Source organism: Strongylocentrotus purpuratus, unplaced genomic scaffold, assembly GCF_000002235.5.
Source record: "Strongylocentrotus purpuratus isolate Spur 01 unplaced genomic scaffold, Spur_5.0 spur5_scaffold_20, whole genome shotgun sequence".
Taxonomy (NCBI): domain Eukaryota; kingdom Metazoa; phylum Echinodermata; class Echinoidea; order Camarodonta; family Strongylocentrotidae; genus Strongylocentrotus; species Strongylocentrotus purpuratus.
Window position 1 is genome coordinate 12,561,773 of NW_022145606.1, and position 24,038 is coordinate 12,585,810.

Genomic DNA, 24,038 nt, shown 5'->3' on the forward strand with positions numbered 1-24,038 from the left:
CCGGGTATATATGTCTTGGGTCGTCTTCACGCTGCCTGCACACGGCACGTATAAGCATTCTGCACACAGTACTATACGTAACAGTTGCATGTAACACACCCATAGGCGCACAGTACAGGAAAAGTTCTTCATTCAAAATGGCGTACCTACGTACCGTGTGCACCAGATTTCTCTTGCTCGCCATCCTGACAAACTTTCTTGCGATCACGGTCGCAAGCTTGACGAGGGACCCGAGGGAAATACACGAACACGAGGATGATGACGACTACGTGGAAATTGGAAATTATCTTTTGGAGGTTGAGCTGGCGGATATGAGAGAGGAATTCGATTTTTTGAATAATCCGGAACAGAATGTGACGTTTGATCAAGTTGTTAGTTTGGTCGAAATAGTTTTCGGACGGATCAATTGTGAGCAACGGGTCGATAACTGTTCTAAGGTAAAACAAAAAACGATTTAGTTTTCATAGTTATTAGGTTATTTACTCATTATTCACTTTTTTAGTTTTTATTTCAGTTTTTATGAAAACGGGGGTTTCTCGTCAGTCAATTAACTGCTGTAAAAGAAAAATACAAAATATACATAACAGATAATCTTAAATCATTTAACAATTAAATCAAGGCACATCAATATTTTGGTGAGTTATATTCGAATGAAAGTGAAATGGGGAGAGATATTGACAGACAGATAGATAGAGGGTAGGATATTAATGGAGAGAAAAATGAATACTATTGAAGGAAAGGTGAATGTACAAGAATGTAGTTATATCAAAGAAAGATAGAGAGAACAAAAAATGAAGCAAAGAGATTGAGGGATAGAGAACAAATGAAAAAAGAAATAACGATATGAGGAAATAGAGAAATAGAGAACATTGACAAAAGAAAGAAACTAACTTATAAACAACAAAATGAAGGTAAAAAAAAACACATGAAACTACGATACAATACGATAAATACTTTTAAAAAACAGGCTGTATAAAACTTAACACAAACAAACATGGTAACTGAAATCCCGATGAATCTTATTCTCAGGGACACCTTGATCTAAATCATCTAGTTTTGAAATAAGGCCCGTAACATAACATGGCCTGTCATTGATTTTGGGGGAGAGAAGAAATCGACGAGCTTGAATATTTTGACATTATGGCTCTCTTGAAGTATCCTTCCTCTGCTTAATCTTCTTCTCCTACTTCTCCTTCTTCTCCTTCTCCTCCTACTTCTCCTTCTCCTCCATCTTATTCTTCTCCCTCTCCTTTGTCTATCTTCTTTTCATTATTTTTTTCATTCTATATTTCTTCCTTTCTTTTTTCTTTTTCTTCTTTTTCTTTTCTTAATACTTTTCCTACTTACCGAAGTCACATTTAGCATTGAATTTAAAAATGTCCTCTTTTTAAAAATATAATTTGATGATATCAGTCTCTAAAATATAATTAAAAATCGCTATACCAATATTTATCCTCCATACGTAGACATTTGATTTTATCTTGTTTACAAAAACTATTGATTTTCCTCTCCAGACAACACTATTTCAATTTAAATGAAGGCAATCCGAACTTTTTAATATGTTTAATTGTATGAAAGCAAAACATAAAGAGAAACAGAATGACCAAAGATTAAAAATAAATCAGACCAATACTGAATAAATTAAAGAATGTTTGAATCATGGGATTACTACATCTATGCGAACTTCAAATTGGCAATTTGGTTAGTGGATTGTAACTTAGAGTCACGGACAGTTCTCCCGTTCTTCGTGTACAGAATATATTTCAGTATTGTTAATTTTTCCCGTAAGTGTCATTTGCCTTTGGGGCAGTACTCAAAACATAATGGAAATCATATTGTCATAGGTCATCTAAAAGGAGTTGAACAGGCTAATCCATGCATTTTGAAGAAGAACAATATTCTGTATTTTTCATGTTTGTTAAAACAGATTGGGAAAATAGTCCGGCCATACGTCACGATGACATGGCGACTTCAGCTAATTTAAAATGGCCTTATACGATTTGTCCATCGGCCTAACAAACTTGACAACTTTCTTATATTTTGTCCGATTTTATTCACATTTTCTTTAGTCTGCTTATCTGATTTTCTGCTTTCTTTCACAGTAGTTTTATACTATAAAGTTGACATTCCACAATTGTCAAGCTTAAGGGAATCTTATCAATCAGAATCTCAATTGTTCACACATCAAACGAGGAAAATCTCTCTAGCAAACACACAATGCGATGATAACACCCGCAATTGCGCGTCCTGGAATATAGACCCAGCAAGTCATAAGACCACGCCTTTATTTGGAGTGCGAGCGTTCAAGTGTGGTGCATTGTGGGATACAACATATCTATAATTAATCTACTGCCTAAGGAAATTGAGTGATGCATAGACTAAGCCTATTATCATGAGATAATTATGTAAACTAAGACTTTGAGGAAGAGAGAATTATGTAAACTAGGCCTATGACTATCAGAGAATTATGTAAAATAAGACTATATTATATGAGCATGAGAGATGTATGTAAACTACATGTTAAATCGCAATATTGTTCCCACGCACAGCACGAACAGAAAACGAGGTGAAAACAAATAGATAATAAATCATGATACGGACGTATTGTATCACTATGAGGAAGTACATGCATCTAACTTTTTTTTCAATTATTTTCTGGCAAGTCCCCTTTTTGTATTGATTTTGAGATTGAAGATCAAAAATTGAGAATGAGGCCCGCAACACATAGCCGGATTTAAAAGGGTATAACCGCCACTGCCCTTTTAAAACCCCTAGAAAATATGCCCCCTTTTTTCATAGTGGCTGAGTTTTTGTGTATTTGCGCCCCACTTGATGCTCCCCTTCCCTAAGGCTAGACCCCAAAAGGCAGAAGTAAATAATAATATTAACTTTTTCCATCCCATTTGTTATGTTTTGTATTTTTCTTCTACTGCTATATGCATTTATTTTCGATTCACTTATTATTTTTTTTCTATTTTATTTCTGTTCCCAACAAAATATTACAAATCAATTACAATCATTATCTTTATTTGACTGGTTTACTATTATTACAAGTGTATACATACTGTTTAAAAAAAGGTTGTTCTCATCCTAGGATTGCCCGACATGGCAAAAAGTAATGCATGTAATCTGGATTCCAAGTATTGTAGTTCATTCATCAATAACATATTAATGAATACCTCGTTACTAAGTCCCAAAGAGAGAAACATCTATAAATTTGAATATGTTCAGAAACCGGTCTATTTAGAATTTAATTACATCAAGAAAGTTCTCTGCGGTTAGTATAGGCCAACTCATGCTCACAACACTTGATTTCATATTTTCTATGAACTGCTATTGGTCAAACTGTTGGCGAAAGGGACATGAATACAAAACCCTTTTTTTAAAACTGATCATGTTTGTTTATTCTTAACAAATCGATACTTAATATGTAAACTATTTTGTTATCACAACCTTTAGTTTTTTGATCGAATAATCATTTGCCCCTTTATAATTATACCGCAGCTATAATGCAAATAACACTCTACCGCGATACACAGCATCATATCAGTCGAAACGTTTGTAGCTGAGCCGCCCTGATAAGGTGCTAAAGCAATTAGCAATAAAGTTGCCCCCCTACCCCTCTTTCTCTCTCTCTCTCTTACTAATGGGGCGTTGCAAGAAAACTGAGTCGCGATTAATTGCAAATTTGCAATAAATCGTAAGACTTTAACGCTTGATTTTGGGGATTTGCAATTGATTGCACCTTTCTTGCAACGCCCCATAAGTATATTAAAGGAAACTTTACCCTAAAGAATACGTGTATTCTGAAAATGGGATGTACTCCTGTTCTTTGATGTACAATATTCTTTATGAAAGTGTACAAGAGATAATTAAGTAAAGTTATTCTTAGCACGATTTGATGCCTTTTAGCATGACATGTGCGCAGCCATTTCCTTGAAAATGTGACGTAAGAGGTAAAGTTGTACATGTATCATGCACCAAGCTTTATTTAAAATGGAAAGACTTTTCAAATCAATAAACAAACTTTTACATTTCAATGACCACAAATCATAGCTGGAAAGATAGAAATTATATTTGGTGAAAAAAAATGTATAACAGGGGAACAATCGTAACAAATTTATTCAAAGTACTTAAACATAGCAGTTGACAAATCTCTTTCACCCAAGGAAAGCGCCAATTACTTATGCAATATGCGTTATGGAAATTGTAGGACTAAAAGGATAAGGCCTATACAAAAAATGCTGTATTGCCCTTTAGGTGCCAAAACGGCTCGGTGTAAAAAAGTCAGAGGAAAAAATGTCAGAGGTAAAAATGCCAGAGGAAAAAATGTCAGAGGTACAAATTTCATTAATTTCAGCGCTGCTTTATTGTCTTCTTTCTGTAACTTTTATTTATCTTTCTGCCCGAAATTGGGACCTTTTGCCCGAATTTTGCCGAGGGGAGACAGGGGGGGGGGGGTGCATCCTTCGTAGTGACCCGGCTGCCTCCCCCTCATATGCCTTTGTCTAAGCAAGTGATACTGGTACACTGAGCAAACTTCTGGGAAAAAAGAATGTCTAAAATCGAGTAGTTTGGCCATGAATAATTATCGGCCGAGTTGTGGCTCGATGGTGTAATCATTAAATAAAAAGAAAAGTCATCACAGCCCCCCCCCCAAAAAAAAATAAGATATCACGCTGTTAGTCCTCCGCCACCCCCGCCACCCCTTCGCCCCACCCCCCCTCCGCCCCCACTTCAATGTCCCTTCTGAAGATTGATGGACATTTTAAAATGTGGCAATGACTACTATAAAATGTAATTTACTACAAATGCATATTTCCAACAATTTCACTTTTGTGGGCTTGATACTTTGATACCTTGATACAAAGCAGAAAGCCGCCCATGTATCAAATGCTAACCGCACCATCACATTCCAGAGAAGCGCGCGCTTTGCAAAGAGTTGATCGTCGATCACTATTGCGGTATAAATAGTCTGGGAGAACATCAATAAGCAGCTTGATACTCTGATACAAAGCAGAAAGCCGCCAATGTTACATCAAATACTAACCGCACAATCACATTTCAGATAAATGCGCGCTCTGCAGAGGTTCTGTTTAAGCTACATCGTTCTATAATTATTTGCTGTGAGAGATCAAACTCTGAAATTGACAAATATTTATTCATGAGTAACATATCAGAAACATAGTTTTACTGTACACATTTATAGCATCATGATCAAGGGCGTCAATCCGAGTTAGAGCATGGGGGGGGGGGGGGGGGGACACAATTACATGTCACATTAACAGTTACTTTCACAATTATACCACGTTATGTTGCTACACACACTCTTTCTCTCTCTCTCTAGTTATTCTGTTTCACGGCATGTAATTTCATTGGTGACCGGTTCGTTCATTGCCTTTTTTTTTTATATTTGACGTTTCATTACATTTTTAGAGAAAGAAGACGATTCGTTGTATACCGTTCTCGACTCTTAATCTTTGTTTGAATTCAGTCTCCCCCCCTACCCTCCCACGTGGAAACGTTGACGTTACATTAAATTATTAAAGAACTTCTTTTCTGACAAAACATGGGGGGTACATTTCACCGCCTGAAAATTCTTTTGAGGGGGGGGGGGGGTGGACGTGTCCCCCGCCCCCCCAGGATTGACGCCCCTGATCATGATACTGCTTGTATACATGATAATATTGTTTGAAGGATATTTGGTGCAGGATTTATACGAGGTGTGCTGGCATACACTGTATACGACAGTTTCCTTCAGGTACATATTCGTACAAGTCTACACATTAAACAAAATGCATCATGAATTTGGCAGAACAAAAACAGTTGAAATTGAGGTACTTATACTGTATGTCTCCCACGTTTCTTAATCACAAACATGATTTTTTTTAAATATAAAGTTACGCAGTGTCAGGCGCGTACACAGGGGGGGGGGGGGGGTGTTTGGGGGTTAAACCCCCCCTTTTGGTATTTTTATATGTGTAAACCCCCCATCACCGCCCTTAACCCCCCCCCCCCCCCAACGAAGCCAAATGTCAAATTTTGAAATTTCGAGACCAAAAAAAAAAAGAAAAAAAAAGTGTCCTCTTTTTTGGGTATCTCTGACATTTTTTCCTCTGACATTTTTACCTCTGACATTTTTACTTCTGACATTTTTTCCTCTGACATTTTTTCCTCTGACATTTTTACCTCTGACATTTTTACCTCTGACATTTTTACCTCTGACATTTTTACCTCTGACATTTTTACCTCTGACATTTTTCCTCTGACATTTTTTCCTCTGACATTTTTACCTCTGACATTTTTACCTGGCACCGCCAAAACATGGGTCGGTCGGTCGGAAATCTTTTTTTTTCTTTGACTACCTCTTTGGGCTGATATTTCTCAGTTTTGAATGCTTTAAAGGCCCACTGCACTACTTGTAGCTACTTGCGCCCTCTATATACCAAACAATGCCTAATCGGTGACCATTGGTCCCCCATGATCCTCTTTTTCTTATGTTAACTGAGAGCTGAGTTGAGGAGATAACCACCTGTCCAGCGACCTTGCAGGGCGGCCTAATCCCTCCTGTAAACTATGGCAGATAAGCTTTAATATAATTTTTTTTCTCTGATAAACGTTTTTTTTTTTAATTGCTAAAAAAGCCGACCGTAGATTTCAAGAAATTGGGTCGGTAGCAAAAGGCAAAACAACATCTTTTTGTTTATGCCTAATAGCAAGCGAATATTCATTTTTATCACCACCGGACTAGAAGGACTCAAAATCCCGAACCACCTTCCAAGGTTCGGTGAGGTAGCCGCCACAAACGACACGTTTACCTATAAGGCAGGCATCGCAGCTATTTTTAAAAATCATATAAATATTGTGTGTGTCTCTTTAAAGATACACGAAGAGAAAGACCAACCGTCGCTGTTTACTGCTGTCAAATTTGATGCATTATCACTGCGGTTTAGTTTTTGGTCTATATATTACAAAGTATTGATGTATTTGTGTTGCATTTCATAATACCGATTCACTCGTGCAAATCATTGTATGAATACATGCGGTGAAGAGCGTGCTTGGGAAGATGGGCTGCGTGCTATATCGGCTCGGGTGCGCGCTCGTGCGAGGGTCGTTGTGTGTTTACAGAGGATTTCTCATTCCCTTTCTGGCGGGAAGACAACAATAGAACAAGTACAAAACCTGTCATTCCTTTCAATTTGGTTCGTAAGCATATCGCTTTTTGGGGGGTTTAACCAACTTTAGGTAGTTTCAATAACCTCGTGCATCATTTTGAAATGTGCTGATGTCACAATGACGTGCTCCAAACAAGAATTATTTAGGACAGCGACTTTCCAACCCTTTTCTTGTCGCGGCATCCTTTAGAGATATAAATGATTTCGCGTCACCCTAATCCCAAGTCATTATAGGAGTTTCATTAGGAACTTTTAGACTTACACGACGGAGAACGTGGACTGTACTTTTAAGGCAATGTGACGTCACTGCCAGTGCCTTAAAAGGACGTCACATTGCCTTATAAAAGGGCAGTCCACGTTTCCGTCGTGCAAATCTATAAGTCCCTATTTTTAAACACGCTGGTACACGTCAAGTGCCATGAACACACGAACGGACTCATATTACCCCTAAACTTTGAGATTGAGCGGAGCGAGCCAAAACAAACAATGACATTTCTTGTATAGTTAACTGCTATTTGTAAACATAATACACTAGATAAGTAATGATGTGATGTATGCGAAAGACATTCTGGAACCTCGTTGACTTCTAATTTTGGTATTTAGCACTTTATTGCCTGAAATCACATCGTTTCTAAATAAAATTGCGAAGGAGCGAGAAAAAAAAGAGACACTTAATTGTCTTTAGAGTGTTATTTCTTTAATGGATTAAAAAAATGATCTTTAGTTCATTTCTCTCACGGTACACCTAAAGACGTCTTGTGGCACCCAAGAGGTGAAATAACGCTGATAATTTAAAGGCAATAAAACACGAGATTAATTGCCCTGAGTTAATTTTTAGAAGGTCTAAACTACATCCTCGCTCTCTATCTCCTCCGTCTGTTCTAGTGCCAACATGACTTCACATCTGACGTCTTTTCCAGCCTCCATATCGACGTTGTCGACGGACTCGATGACGCCGCGTTTCTCCGTGCTAGTCCCTTATTCCTCTTCGGAGCGTACGAGATGGTGGCGGTATGCCAGGCCGGTCGTGGCGGCACAGATCTCACTGAAAGTGTGGTGATGGCGTCACTCAAGATGGCGGCACCTGATTCGTCTAACTTGACCTTGACTGAGAATGACCTGGAAGTAATCTTGGAATCGATCCATGACAGCTATGCCGAGTCAACGAACGCGAAGGTGAGGGACATTTAATGTTGGCATAGGTTCTTATAATACAAATATTGACTGGTGGACTTTGTGATATAACGTTATTTGGGGTGTTTAAAGGTGGTGTGTGTCTGTTTAACTATATGTGCGTATACATGAGGAATAGAAGGACCGAATGTAATTTGTTTTGTGAGTGTGTTTTGCGTTTGGTATTGTTTTTTTTATATATGTTTTTAAAAAGTTAAATCTCTATATTCAGGGCTAGAACTATGCTTTACTTTCGTTCGTTCGTGTCTCCTTAGATCAAGATTAAAAGACTATTAACATGTTCTGAACAAAGCATTGTTTTATGTTGTTGTTACGTAAACATGTGTTTAAACGAGTATTTCAAATATTCTCCTTCTGTATACTGTATTGGGTGCAAAAGAAAATGTATACATTTAGTTTGACTTGTAATTTATTTAATTTCTGAATGATGTTATTTGTATTAACTTTGTTTTGGAGAATTAAAACATTTCGGATTAAAAAGGAAAAATAAGGCTAGGAGTGGAAGACGCTAATTAAGATCCTCGCAATAGATATCACGTGACGATCTAGGGACCAATAACATATTTGCGTCTGTAAGAGTTATCTGTAACATTGGTAATTGGTAAAGGTATACAATTTTCGAATAGTAGAAGAATATATGATATATAAGAGGTGGAAAATGGGATAATATGAATAGATTATTGGTTATACTGATTTCGAAAAGGAAAACTTGACGGCATGTCAACAAGATAAACGCATGCACAAATTCAATTATGTACGCTGCTAAGAATTCAGAAAAAACCCGAAACGAAGCCTAGAAGCCATAAGCTACACATTCAAACAGTTCAAACGTTTTATTCATAACATATTTACACAATAATAGCATGCCTATCAAAAATCAAAGATATTTTATAGCAACAACACAAATCTTTAAAAAATCGAATAAATATCTCATCACAGGGAAATAGTAATACTATGTTTTATAGAGTGGAGAAGTGTGACGTCATCAAAAATCTATTTTTAGCTGAGATATGACCATCTGAATGAATATATGTCCAATGGGAGCTCAGTGTTATATGCTCTGGCTTCTAACCATTAGGAGCCAGAGCATATAACACTGAGTTCCTATGTGGAGTATATTTATTCAGATGGTCATATCTCAGCCAATATTTAACATATTCAATTGGTTTTCGACATTTGGACATTATTTTTTATGTTCTTTCGGAAAATGAAGAAAAAATTGAGAAATTCTAAAAATAGATTTTTATGACGTCACAGCTTCGGTACTCTATGTCCCATAGAAATCATATTTGGATTACCTAATACGCCATTGCCATCTTTTTAGGTGACCCACAAAATATATTAAGATTGTGTTTGGTTGATGTATCGAAAGGAGTTGCTATCTTGTTTTAAATATAACTTTAACGTAATAAATTCTTAAATAAGTAGGTGTTGAGATCGATCATGTGCATTCCATGGACTATCAGATGGTGATTAGAAAAATCAAATAAATGCGAACTCTCTCGTTTTATCATACATTTAATAGTGCTTTAGCGTTGAATCTGTCTTCGACGAAACCGTGAATGATCACGAAGCAGGGGCTGACGATGACGAGCTCCAGTATGCGGCGCAGGCCGTGGTCGCCGGTCTACTACAAGGGTACTGCATAGGAGAACCCATTCTGCCCTCGACCACGGACTTCACCGAGGCAATTTCCGACACGTATGCGACGTTGGGCGTCATTCCCGAGGAAGGTGAGCATAAGAGAATACGACGACCGTAGAGACTGCCTAGAAATCAACCCACTGGGATCTTCTAAACCCTATCATGTTTCCTGTGTAAAAGCATTCTGGGACGATGTAATTGTTTTGTTCGTACATTTCCAAATTCGATGCTCGATGTTATTGAATTTGCTTGTAATTATAAGGTCGATGTCTCGGACAAAGAGCATTTTTAGAGGACAACATATGTTCTCCATTAACTGACGCAACAGTGACAACTTGAGACAATTCAGATACGTTGTATTTAGGTTCAAATCTTTACTTTCAAATGACATACCCCTGGATAAAATCCGTGATAATGAAGTTTTCTATGATTAATATTTCATGTTTCTTGGGCATTTGCATCTAATTTATGAAACAAAAAAAAGGGGGGGGGGTAGGTTAAATCAGTCAGGTAAATGTCCATTTGGGTGTTTGTACAGTGGAGCAGCGAACTTTAAATGTACAAGTAAGGAAAATCCATTGACGATCGAATTTGCAGAGAATAATTTTTACAGACTTTTGTGAAATTCCTCGGTTGTTATGATAAAACATTATGATAACCCCTCCCTCCCCCCCCCCGCCTCTCCCTGGCTCTCCCTCTATATGGTCTAACTCAAACTCACTTTAAACTCTCTCTTTACAACGCAACGCAGAGTTCGCGCACATGCTGATAGACCTCGGAATCGGTGGGGAAGATGGCCACGACCATGAACACGCCCGTAGGAGGAGGGACGTCATAGCAACACGCTCGAAGGGGCGGAGCATAGAGAAGCGAGCTACGGTATTGGCTGATGATCACGACCACGCCAATCATAGCCATTCACACGTTGCGAACGTTACAACGGTAAGATGGATTGAAATTAATGTGTTATGCAAATTGCTCACGATGCGTCAATGATTTGACACAGGACTGCGTCAACGAACTGCCTGGTTTTTTTGACGCACAACACGAGGGTGGAATGATAGTGAAGAGTGACATGTTCTACGTTATATAGTAAATGTTATTTCATATCAATCTTATGTAAAATATATTCCATGTTTTGATTCACTTATGGAAACATATATTTTAATTTAACACAAACAAACTTACACACTTGTCAAAAGATGAATAACGATAATGCTCGTTGTACTCAAAGCGTATTTCGATAGCCAAACTGCTTACGCTAATTATGCCTATGACGCAATCAGTACTTGCGCCATTCTATAGCAATATGTTTTCACTGTTCATTTCCCAATCATTCCTTGAACAATCTTACTCTCTCATGATTCATCAAAGACCATGCCAAACACAAACACAGTCCTATGTGTTTAATACCAAAACATATATTTAAATGTTGTATTGATCATTCATAAACAAAATACTAACTGTGTATGGTCCGCTTAGGTTCTTGAACAACATCGCTGCTTATTTGACAGAAGAAACTTTCAAACAGAAACTCAAAACCAAACTCTTCCCTTAAGTCACGTCCGTATTGCTGCTGTGAGTCAGAGGGGTGATGATTAGGTGATAATTAGGTATTTCTTCATTAGCTCGAGATTGCCAAATAGCCCGCTGTTTCTGATAAGCAAATAAGCCCGAAGTTTTACAAATCGCGTTTTCATCAGCTCGACGCTCGAGCTCGAGAAATTAGCTCGAGATATTTTGCTCAGCGTTCGCGCAGAGTGCTAGTCTTCTGGCTGGTAAAAACGAACCGGACAAATAGCGGGATATTTTGCAAACTAGCCCAAGATATCTCAGAATGATTATCTCGACCGATTATCCCGCTAATTGCAACTGCAGGCTAAATGAAGATGCAAATTAGCTTGATAACTTGCGATCGGGATAGTTAACATAGCGGGTTATTTGGCAATCTCGAGCTGATGAAAACAGGCCTATTATATTATCAACACGTCTCTGGCCCTCAACAGGGCATGTGATAAACATGTATGATGCCATTACTATTATCGTCGCTGTTTTCACGAAGTGACGGTAGTGAAAAAAATGCATTCACTTTGCGTTACGATTTTCCTCACTTCGTGAAAACAAGGACGTTATTATGTCCTTATCTGTTATAATATTATGCACATCGTGCCTAATCTTTGAATATAGATCACTATTATGTAAACTGATAAGTGCCATATGTATATATGTTATTGTTCCAAATACATTTTGTTGATTTTCGTTTGGTATCCGCGCTCTGATCAGGATTATGTTAATAAATTGATAACAGAATAATGTACGTTGTATTTTGTTCATGACATGTACTTAATTCATGAAGCAAGCAATTAAAATGGTTACCAACTGTTTATTAAATCTGACATTTAACATTAATATAATCAGAGAAGGCAGGGATTATATAAAAGCAACTTGATTGTGTTCAGTTCGGTTGTGAAATTCATCCTGAGGATTGAGTTTGAAACTCCGAAACATATCCCATTAATTTAAATGCTATCTATGTTTTTCGATGTATTTATTTTGAGAGCTTTTCACCCTTTTGGTAAAGGCAAATATTGTGTCGATTGCAAGGGCTCTGTTTCTTAAAACTTGTCATGAATAACAAATGTTGAATTTCTATGACAAAGTTGCTCTCAGCGGATCAAAAGCCACGATTTCAGTAGCTTGTGATTTAAACTTGTTATTGGTAACAAGTTTTATGAAACAGGGCCTTGGTGCTTAAACCAATTGCGTCCATGGGACTAATTCGAGAGTGAAAAAGGGGGAAGCAGGGTTCTTTGCTCGTATATCATGTGTTGATCAGCTGGTGATCTTTTCTCAAGAGTTGGACTGTCCGGTTCAAGGAGTCAATAGGTTAACGTTCCATGTATCTCAGTGAAAGAAAAAAAATTCAAGTCTATAAATGTTGTTATAATCTCGCACCCGGTTATTTGAAATATGTATTTTTCTTTCCGATCAGGCCTATTCATTTTGTCGGCCAAAAAAAAGCGGGATTAATGGTTCGCTAAATAATACAATAAGATTACTTAACAATGCTGTAAAAAAGCCTTTAAAAGACATTGGATATATAGGGTGAAACAGTCTTAATGTGAATGAAATAAATAGTTTCTCATGACATGCCTTTAAATTGTCACTGAATAATCCAATTTCATATCTGACATATTATGTACATAGCCTATCAACGACAAAACGTTGAGGTATAATCAAATCCTCAGATAGGTTGTGACTTTTTCAATCAATCCCCCCTCTCTTCACATCACTATTTTCACCCTAATGATTATAGTTTTTAAAAGTATGGTAAAGTTTAGTTATTCTTCATTTTTGTCTTTTTGTCTTTTGGTTTTGGTTTGGTTGTATTTTCATTTTTCATTTTTCATTCTTTGAGTCAACGAAAGTCTTTGAATTCGCCTTCATTATCAGCCAAAGTTCAATAAACTCTACGTACAAGTATGGCGGATAGACTACTATATACTCTAAATCCCATCGTACAACATAGGATCCGACTACGAATCTGATTTTGGAAGACATTCCATTAGCATTTGACACGAACATTCAAACATATGAAAACTTAATGACCACAGATCTCAACAGTCATTATGATGACGAAAAATGAAGATTTCGAGGGTTTTAAGCTGGATTTAAATGCTTCGTTAGAAGGGGAATCGCTAAATCGGCTCAATATCGTAGTAGAATGCCCTGTATTCTTAATAATGTACCATGTAGGGACATGTTGAAAACAGCTATGTCAAGCTGATAGCATGTATTTTAATCACTGTATTTAAATAAATAGATCAGATTAATAAAGGATTTCCCCCTGTTACCACTCTCTCTCTCTCTCTTGTCTATAGACATGCTTTTCGAGCGAAGAACTACTAGACATATACGGTATTGACCATGAAGCTGGAATTACCGAAGAACAGTTCAACGAACTTTCTCCGTCACTGGTGCAACAAATCTTGAGTGGAGCATGCGAAATTACAACCACTGAGCCATCGGATATCTCCAAAGCAAAAAGTTAGTAAAAATATTGTGATTTAGTGTAAATGTTTAGATATATATCACCAGCCTTGTTTTTCATAATAAAAGTAATAAACTTCTTTCACTTTCTTGTTTGTTATCACTAATGCCTCCCATTTTGGGGGTTCATTGACTCAGAGGTAGTAATAATATTTTGATTTTAGTAACTGATTAGTGATTATGTTGATGTATCACCAGCTATGTGCGTCTTGATGAATGTAATAAACTTCTTTTACGGTCTTACTTGTTATTACTCTCGCCTTCCGTTTTGGGGTGCGTCATTGAAAGATCCCTCTCTTGTGCACTTTCGCTGAGGAATTGTTTCTCCAAAACAAATGTCCAAAAACTCGACATGGACTTTGTTTCATAAAGCTTGTTATAAATACCAAGATAAAAAACCATTTATAAGCTATTGAAATTGTGGCGTTTTAATATTTGGGTTAGAGCAAATTTGAATGAAGATAAAAACACGTTTGTATGAAACAGGGCCCTGATGACCTCTGTATGAAGGCATACAAATTTAAGTTAATTTGTGAATGAATAATTTCACGGTATTTATCTATTTACGGTGAAAACTCACGTAATTGACAATCAAAGCTCAAAATCAGACTACTTAACACTATGGATATATTTGATGGAATCTGTTGTTTTGTAAATAGATTGAGATCGCTACATTTATCATGGTTTAACAATTTCTTTGAAAATAATTATGATATACCGTGGAAGTTTATGTTTAGATACTGGATTGAAAAATATGTCCGTTGTTAGTAATTTTGAAAACAAATTGTTCCAGTAAAGACATGTTAAAGTTATGCTTAAAACAAAAAATACCTAATTTTTATGTTAACTGTCTCCTAACTTGGAGCGAACTTAAATATATTCAATTTCCACAAGTTATGAATGTTGAAAATCAAGTATTGTGGTACAATAGTAATATTACACATGAGAGCAAACCTCTCTTTTTTAAAGAATGGTTTAGAAAAGGCATTATAACAATGAATGACATTGTAGAAAATGGACGTTTTCGGCCAAGAGAACATATTTGTAGAGTGCTTGGCTCAAATTCTTTGCTAGTTGATTTTATGTATACGAAGCTTAAAAATGCGATCCCAAAAATGTGGATCGAAAGAATTCAAGATGTTAATTACGCACATGACGATAAAACAAATTCACAATTCGAAGGCGACTTATACGAAATAAGAACACTTGATTTTATAAGACTATCTTCATTGAAATCTAGCCATTTCTATAGCCTATTGTGTGACTTTAAGAAAAGAGAACCAGCTGTATTAACATTTTGGGAAGGTAAACTGAACCTTGTCATTGATTTTGATTGGAGAGATACATTAAAATTTAAGTTTAAGACATTGAAAAACAATAAAATAAAACAACTCAACTTTAAGACATTTCATAGGATTTTACCCTTTAGATACAATCTGTGCAAATGGAAAATTGTAAATGAAAACCTTTGCATTTTTTGTAAAACAGCAGAATCTTTCGTTCATGTTCTTTTAGAGTGCCCGAGCGTAAAGCTTTTCTGGAAACGTATTGTGGAATTGATTGAATTGAACTTTAAAGAAAAAATTATATTAAACGAAGAATTATTAATTGCTGGTTTTGATTTCAAACATGCAAATGGAGCAGATATAAATACAATCGTTGCATATGCTCAATACGCAATCTATTTGATGTATATGTTAAATTATTTTCAAGGTAAACCATACAACAGCTTTTTCATATGGCATGTTTTTAAATACGAGTTACTCTTGGATAACATCTCGGATGTTGTTTCAGGGGCTCTCGGGACAAAGTATTTTTTTTTGGAGAGTTTTTGAGAGCTTTTGAAATAGCATCTGGGAACTAAGGAAAATCTTCGGGGATATTTTATATCACTGAAGATTTTCTCTTAATAGTTTAAGAAAATACTTAAAGTGAATGTAAAATTTTGTTATGATGTAATGATTTGTGTGTTGGTTATTTTTGTAAATGAATAAAGTACCTCTGACAAGAGGAAAATAAAAAAAAAAAGTAAATAGATTGAGAAACACATGAATAAATAAATATTCAATCTTTTACTCTTTTCTAACATTATATTTTGATAGAATCTATTGTTTAAAGCCCGTCTGCACTCGTTTGGCTAGGAGAAATTAGACCACCCTGCTGGTCACTAACATGTGGTTATCTCATCAACTCAGCTCTCAATTATGATAAGAAAAAGAGAATCATGGGGGACCAACGGGCACTGCTTAGGCATTGTTTCCTATATAGAGGAAGCAAGTTGCTACAAGTATTGCAGTCGGGCTTTAATAAATAACTTTTAATCTAAAAAAAATGAATAAATAAATAATCGATTTTGTATTCTATTCTAATGTCTCTTCTGTATTAGTGTGGGGATACGGGACTCTAGCAGTTTTCATCATCAGCCTGTTTGCGGTGCTCGGTGGGTTGTTCGTCCCTTGTATGTCAGAAGGTTTCTATGACAAGACCATACAAACAATGATAGCTTTAGCCGTAGCTACTCTGACTGGTGATGCTGTCTTACATCTTTTACCACAGGTAGGCAATAGACAGTTTATCCCTAAAAGGGATACATGTACACCACTCTTTTTTTTAATTTTTTTTTTAACTTGAGTCCTTTTCTTTGCTGACTGGTGATGCTGTCTTACATCTTTTACCCCAGGTAAGCAATAAGCAGTTTGTCCCTAAAAGGGATTTCACCACTCTTTCTTCATTTTACTTGAGCCCTTTTCTTTGCTGACTGGTAATGCTGTCTTACATCTTTTACCAAATGGTAATCAATGGGCAGTTTATCTCTAAAAATGGATTTCACCATCCTTTCTTGTTGTACTTGTGATACTGTCTTAGTCTACATCGTTTTACCACAGGTATAAGCAATGGGTATTGATATCTCGAGAGAGAAATGCACGTTTCTTTTGTTTCTTTTTATTGAGCCCTTTTGTTTGCTGACTGGTAATGCTTAAGATGGAATTGATTGTAAGTATGAAATATAGCGACGATATATATTGTTTAATGTTATGTACAATTAACAAATAAATTATTCATATACCCTTACCAAGTTTTGTCACTTTTTAAGCATGTGAACAATTGATTTGTCCAGATATATATATATATATATATATATATTTTTTTTTTTTGATGCCAAAGATCGAATCTAAGAGTATTTAACAAATGCCCTCATCTAACCAGTCCATCTTTCATTCTTGAAATACAAAGAAAAGAAAAGGGGGACAAAAAAAATCAAATCAAATTTAAAAGGTGTATAAATAATGTAGTTAACTGTATGTAACTTGTCTTATTATCTGTACTGAGAGATCTGATTTTTATTTTAGATTTTAGTAAAAGGGAGCTCTTAACCAGCGCAGCTGAATATATTTTGTATAAAAGCTGCGCTATATAAATTTATCATTATTATTATTATTATTATTAAATTGTTTTACTTCTATCAAGAAGTAGAAATCAAATTTCATGAAATGGTCAATGAATAATAATAATAATCTTTAAAGTCCACTCCAAATTTTATTAAACCGAAACGAAAATTCTGTTTTGCCCAATTGATCGTGAGCCCGGCAGCCACTGAGCAGCGCCAGATCGACGTTGCGCTCTATCCCTTATTATTGAACGCCGAACAAGGAAGCAACAACTCCCATCTTTTAACGCCTTTAAGTATGTATGACGCGGCCGGGGTTCGAACCCACGAACCTCCCGGTTGTGAGGCGGACGCTCTACTGACTGAGCCAACACACCGTACTTATTCATACTTAAACGTTTCTTTCTTTATCTCGTACAGGCCGTGGGTCTCCACACCCACGACAGCAGCGGTCACAGCGCTCATGCGCCTACGAGCCCGGAGATGGCGTATATCTGGAAGTGTCTTGTCGTCGAGATGGCCATTTACGTATTTTTCGTCTTCGAGCAGCTGACTAGTTTCACGAAGGTAGGCCGCCATTTTAAATCATGTGAATTCCAGAAGGCGCGCGATAGCTCAGTTGGTAGAGCAGGGGTCTCATTATCCGGCGACCCGGGTTCGAATCCAAGGCGCTATAGTGCCCTTCAGTAAGGCATTAATCCTCATTACCAGGTCTCTCGGAGAGGACCTAAAGCAGTCGGTCCTCTGGTTGCTTACTAACAAGCATTTATGCTTTCTTAGCAGTCAGTTAAAATAACCACCACTATACAAGAATCAATTGAACAGTCTTTCGATAGCTATGTTATTTATAATGAAAGCATAGAAAACAACATTAGTCCTCATTACCAGGTCTCTCGGAGAGGACCTAAAGCCGTCGGTCCTATGGTTGCTTACTAACAAGCATTTATGCTTTCTTAGCAGTCAGGTAAAATAACTACCACTGCAAGAATCAATTGAACAGTCTTCCAATACCTATATTTTTTATAATGAAAGCTTAACAAACAACAATAGTTATGACTTGCTTTGTCGCGAAAATGAAAGCAGATTAAACATCAAAAACACATAATGTGTCTTCTTCTTCGAACATATAGTGAGTTTCATGAAAGTAGGCCGCCATTTTAAACCAAAATTATGCGTTCTGAACTGTCTTAATTTCGATAGTTCTAAATTGCTTGGTCTGACTGAATAAGCAGATACAAAAAAAAAACAAAAAAAAAAAATCGGAGAAATATATTTGTGCGTTCTTCGTCTAGGAGCAACTTAAGAGTTTCATGAAGGTAATAATATTACTAAGAAGATCGATTAATATAACGCAGTTTCTATATTCTATTGTGATATTTTCATTTTGTTTACTTGAACATTTGGTGATATTTTGAATACGGTTTATGAACTACAAGATATATGTCAGACTTACAAAACTAGAAAATATTAATCAAACAGTTAAGAAACACGGACCCCTTCGTCCTCCTTATAAAAGAATCCTGAAAAGAAACTACGAATCCATTTTAATACCTTATTAGATTTACATGTGACAAACATTAACAACGCGTATTTGTTGACCAAAAAAAGAAAGGAAAAATATTTTAAAGCATGACTGCTTTGTTCGATGGTATAATAAACGGAAACCGAACACATTTAAGCAGAAATGAATATAAAACAGACTAATAACGAGTAAGAAACAAGCAACAAACAAATTCAAACATTAAACAAAAGCAGAGAACACTATGTACATTGAATTCTAGATTCATGAAGAAAATTATATTACGTAACAGTTAATTTGCGACCATATCGCGGTAATGTGCTATGTAGAAGGTTGAAAATCGTTGAGGAAAATCCTTATCGACCTTTGGTAGATCTACATACATTTTTACGAAAATTGATAATACTGCCTTTATTGGTTTTGATCAAATACTAGAATGGCTGTAAACCCCATTTATCAAAGCAAAATAACAAACACAAGAGTAAGCAAATACATGCAAGCATGAAAATAATCTGACAGTCGATGTTTCTAACATCGAATTGTGTGCGAATGTATTTTCTTTGCGTTCATAACCCTGTTGTGATCGTTTGTCATTATTTCCTTTTTATTACGACTTCCCAGTAACTTCTGTAACAACATTCATCCGTCAGCAACATTTGTTATCTTTAATCTAGATCTAAGGCCTTACTAATTATGAACGTGAAAAACAAATATCGAATAATCAAAAATGTACGTAACTTTGAAGCGTTTTCCTACCTTATATGAATTCCTCCATTATAATAATAATAATAATAATAATAATAGTGGCTACTTGTATAGCGCACAGGTCCACCTTTCGGTGCTCATGGCGCTTAGAAAAGAGTACATGTAACAGGCATAAGAAAGAGAAAACAATAAACCGAAAAACAAATTCGGAATTCTCCTAGACATAATCATGAAGAGAATAACAATCAATTTCACATAATCCATTTGTATAATTATAATCCAAGAGCTGTAATGAGAAATGGTTGGTACAATACTTAGGCTTACTATAATGATGTGTGTGAGAACAACGTGCATTTAATTACACGTTCTCAGTTTGTGGGAAATGAGAATAAACGAATCCAAATAATTAATTGAAGGGTGCCTCGTACCTTCTTCAAATCTCGTCATCCTCCCTTCCCCTTCTCTCTCTCCCTCTCTCTCCTCCCTCCTACCCACCCTCTCTATATCTCTCTCTCCCTCTCTCCCAATCTCTCTCTCTCTCCCTCTTCCTCTCTATTCTTTCGATACTAAAACATAATAATGTGATATTTCATCGTCATTGTCTATTATCAAATGATTACATTTTTTTTCTTTAAATGATTTTATTCACTTTTGACAGTGTGGTCACTCCCATCACAGCCATACACAATCGGCGGATGTAGAGATGACAGCTAACGGGCAACGAGGGCGTGCTATGTCGGGACAAGGATCTTTTGCTAATGGCAAAAACGGTCTATCTCTCTCAGAATCAAAGAGCGAACTAGTAAGCATCATTTTAACGCTTCTCTTTGCTTCTTGAATATACACGTTTGCAAGTGCATTAGTGGATGTGCACTGCACGCAGGGTAATGAACGAGACTTGTCGAGTTCATTGTTCGTCTCATGGTGACTTAACCAAGTGCAGTGCATACTACTAATGCACAAGCTAAAGAAATGTACTATTTGTTTCATAAGATGAGTATAAAGTCGAAAAGTTGATGGTTATTAAAGCCCATTGTCCTACTTGTAGCTATACTTGCTCCCTCTTTATAGAAAACTTCCCAAATCGGTGCATGTTGTTCCCCCATGATCCTCTTTTTCTCATGTTAGTTGAGAGCTGAGTTAATGAGAAAGCCACCTGTCAGTGACCTCGCTGTGGGGTCTAATCCCTTCTGGCCCAGTAGTATTGACGGTCTTTAAGATCGTTAGAAATTATTCTAAATTTGTCTCATTAACGGAGGACAACTACATGAACTATAGTGAATGGCCACAGCGGAACATCACAGTGAGTACGTGACACCTGGGGTGGTATTCTGAACATTGTTGTAAGTTTTGTGTTATCTTTTGTTGTATCTTCCAGAGATAACACAGCGCTAATATTGTTGTAAGTTGGTATTCTGAACATTGTTTTATCCCTGTGTTATCTCTTGAAGGACCGCCTCTATCTTATCTTTGACCATTGATGACACGCCCATTTTTATGGACCCTACCAATCAAAATCTATTTTATATAAACATGATAAGTAGATCAACCAATAGGAATACTTCATGCCATATCTGAAGATGCGCCTAGCGCATACTAATCTTGGGCGTAATTAGTTATTTGAGCACTTATTACGCGCGTCATCATTATGCGCTGTTTCGAATGTGGATCATGAAGACAAATCACGCTTTCACTATATTGGTTAAGATGAGAGCATTAAAATAGTCCTATCCTAGCATTTAATTTCTTAGAAAGTTCTCATCTTTGATGTTTCCGGTCAACACATTATCTTCTTCTAACTCGTCTATTGGCACAAAGTTGGTTCTGGGCAAGAAATATTGCCGCCATTATACCACCACGAAAGATACAACAACCCCCTACCTGTTGTAAATATTGTTGTAAATACCATGCAAGATAAGATAAGATAAAAGATACAACAACTTTCAGAATACCAATTATCTCGACAACTCCCGTGCGCATATGCAAATGAGGATTAAGCGCCATGTTATTACTAATAAGCACAATTACAAGCGCACCAAGCTATGAGCGCAGGCGCGGCCAATGAGATGAGAGAAAAGATACAACAAAAGATAACACAAAAGTTACAACAGTGTTCAGAATACCAACTTTATCTTATCTCCAAAGATACAACAATATTAGAGATAACACAGGGTTCAGAATACCGCCCCTGGGTCCTGTTTCACAAAACTTGTCATCAGTGACAAATTACAGTTTTTGTTATAAGCTAGTGAAATCCTTGCATCTGATTGGTTATCAGTAAATTTGTCACTGACTTTTTGTCAGTTGTCATTGAAAAAAGGCATTACAAAAGCAAATAATGTATTTCAGAACGGACATATAAATCAGGAAAACTAGACAGAGGGTGAGAAAAGTGGTGTTCAATTAATTATATCACCGTTTAAGAAGCATAAAACATTCTTCTTCTTTTTCCTGCAAATGTGACAAATTGATTACCTGAAAAACTGAACAATGTGTTGAGTCAAATACATCTATTTATCTATCTGTCTATCTTTGTTTCTTTCATCTATCTATCTATCTATTTATTTACCTATTCGTCGAATTTTCTATCTATCTATCTAATTTTCTATATATCTATCTATACATAACCTATTTATTTATCTATCTATATCATCTATCAAAGTGTATAATACAAAGTGTATATATCCTTTTCTTGAACATGATATTATTTATTTTTGGTGCTTGATAAATCTTTATAGATATTTATCACAACTATGAAATTTTAGATGGTTACCATTTCGTGTTTTTTTTTTCGTTTTTTTTTTCTTCTTCTTTTTACTTTTTTTCTTCAGTTATGAGTTATAAGTTTTTGATCGATCATCGGGTGGGTGGTACATGTACGACATTACTTATTATAGGCTCTGTATAAGCTTGGCTTGTTAGAACTCTTGTGAGTAATGTGCCGCGGGATTCCATATCCTTAAACTGCTGGCGAACAAAGCAACAAGACCAAGCTCTGTAATTATTAGGATCTCTGTCCAGTAGTGCCGTGTTTGTGCCATCTAACTGGATCGACCAAATCAATTGATTCATAATATATGTATATGCAATATTTTTTCCCGTAACTTGAGAGTAATTTTAATAGTTTCATACTATTAATTAAATATATTGTTAACTGTAACTGTATAATTGTTTTAAATGGGGGCACGCTACAAGACTCCTATCTCGCACCCCGGGGCAACGTGTCTGACACGGCCGGTTGTAGCAACTACTCCGAAGATCAAGATTACAGTAATCTTGATCTAAGGAGACACGAACGAACGAACGAACGGAGGACATCTATTATCCTCCAAAATCGACCGTCTTCCGAATACTTCTGCAGTCACACCGAAAAAATACCCTGACTTCAGTCCGATTCTCAACCAAACTGACTGTCTATTTGCCATTCATTCTAATGACATGTGTACATCGGTATGTTGTCATCTGTGACAAATGACAGTTTTTGTTATAAGCTACTGAAATCCTTGGTTCTGATTGGTTATCAGCAGATTTGTCACTGAATTTTGTCCTTTGTCATTAAAAAAAGGCTTAGTGAAACGGGTCCCTGGTTTGCCTGAATTACCCTATCACAATCATGCTTCGGTCATACCGCCAAATTGACGACAAACCGACCGATTTTCAGGGGGTGATTGTCCAGTGGGTAATTGTCCTGATACGGTATTTAGCAGCTCCACATAGTAACAGTGCAGTTTTTCGTAAGATACCAAAGTTTATCGTATCATTTTCTTCTCATTCATAGACAGCTAATGAGGTAAAGGCATTTGAAACTGAAACACCTCTCCCGACCGAAGATACTGATTGCTGTGTAAGGGGTAAGTTTTGAATTGCGTCACGCAAAGCCTGAAGCCACGAATGATGGTGGTGGTGGTGGTGGTTGTAGTAGTAGTAGTAGTAGGAGTAGTAGGAGTAGTAGTGGTAGTAGTAGTAGTAGTAGTAGTAGTAGTAATAGTAGTAGTAATAGCAGTACAGTATAATAAAAATAATAATTATTATTATTAGTAGTAGTAGTAGTGTTTATTAGTAGTAGTAGTAGGAGTAGTATTAATAGTACAGTCTAGTAGTAGTAGTACTATCAGTAGTAGTAGTATTCGTAGTCGTAGTCGTAGTAGTAGTAGTTGTAGTAGCAGACGTAGTAGTAGTAGTAGTAGTAGTACATATAGCTCCGTTTAGTCTCATTTCACAACGCCCCCTATCGTCAGAGTCAGCAGCCATACATGTTAGCCTATGGAATTGTACCCCCAAAAAAATCTTTAAAAATTCATTTTTTGTTTAAACGAAAAGCACATCCACCCCGACTTACGTTGTCACTAGCTCTTTCATTGGA

The 24,038-nt window shown here is 36.4% G+C and overlaps 1 protein-coding gene across 1 annotated transcript; it reads left to right on the forward strand.

Moving 5' to 3' along the window:
• Positions 1 to 23,537, forward strand: LOC115927589 (zinc transporter ZIP12-like). The gene is made up of 9 exons (XM_030993662.1): positions 1 to 437; positions 8,061 to 8,351; positions 9,895 to 10,102; positions 10,765 to 10,955; positions 13,895 to 14,060; positions 16,450 to 16,619; positions 17,872 to 18,018; positions 20,334 to 20,477; positions 23,454 to 23,537. Exons 1-9 carry the CDS (start codon positions 138 to 140, stop codon positions 23,535 to 23,537), a joined length of 1,701 nt encoding a protein of 566 aa, XP_030849522.1. The 5' UTR covers positions 1 to 137.
• The last annotated feature ends 501 nt before the right edge of the window (positions 23,538 to 24,038 follow it).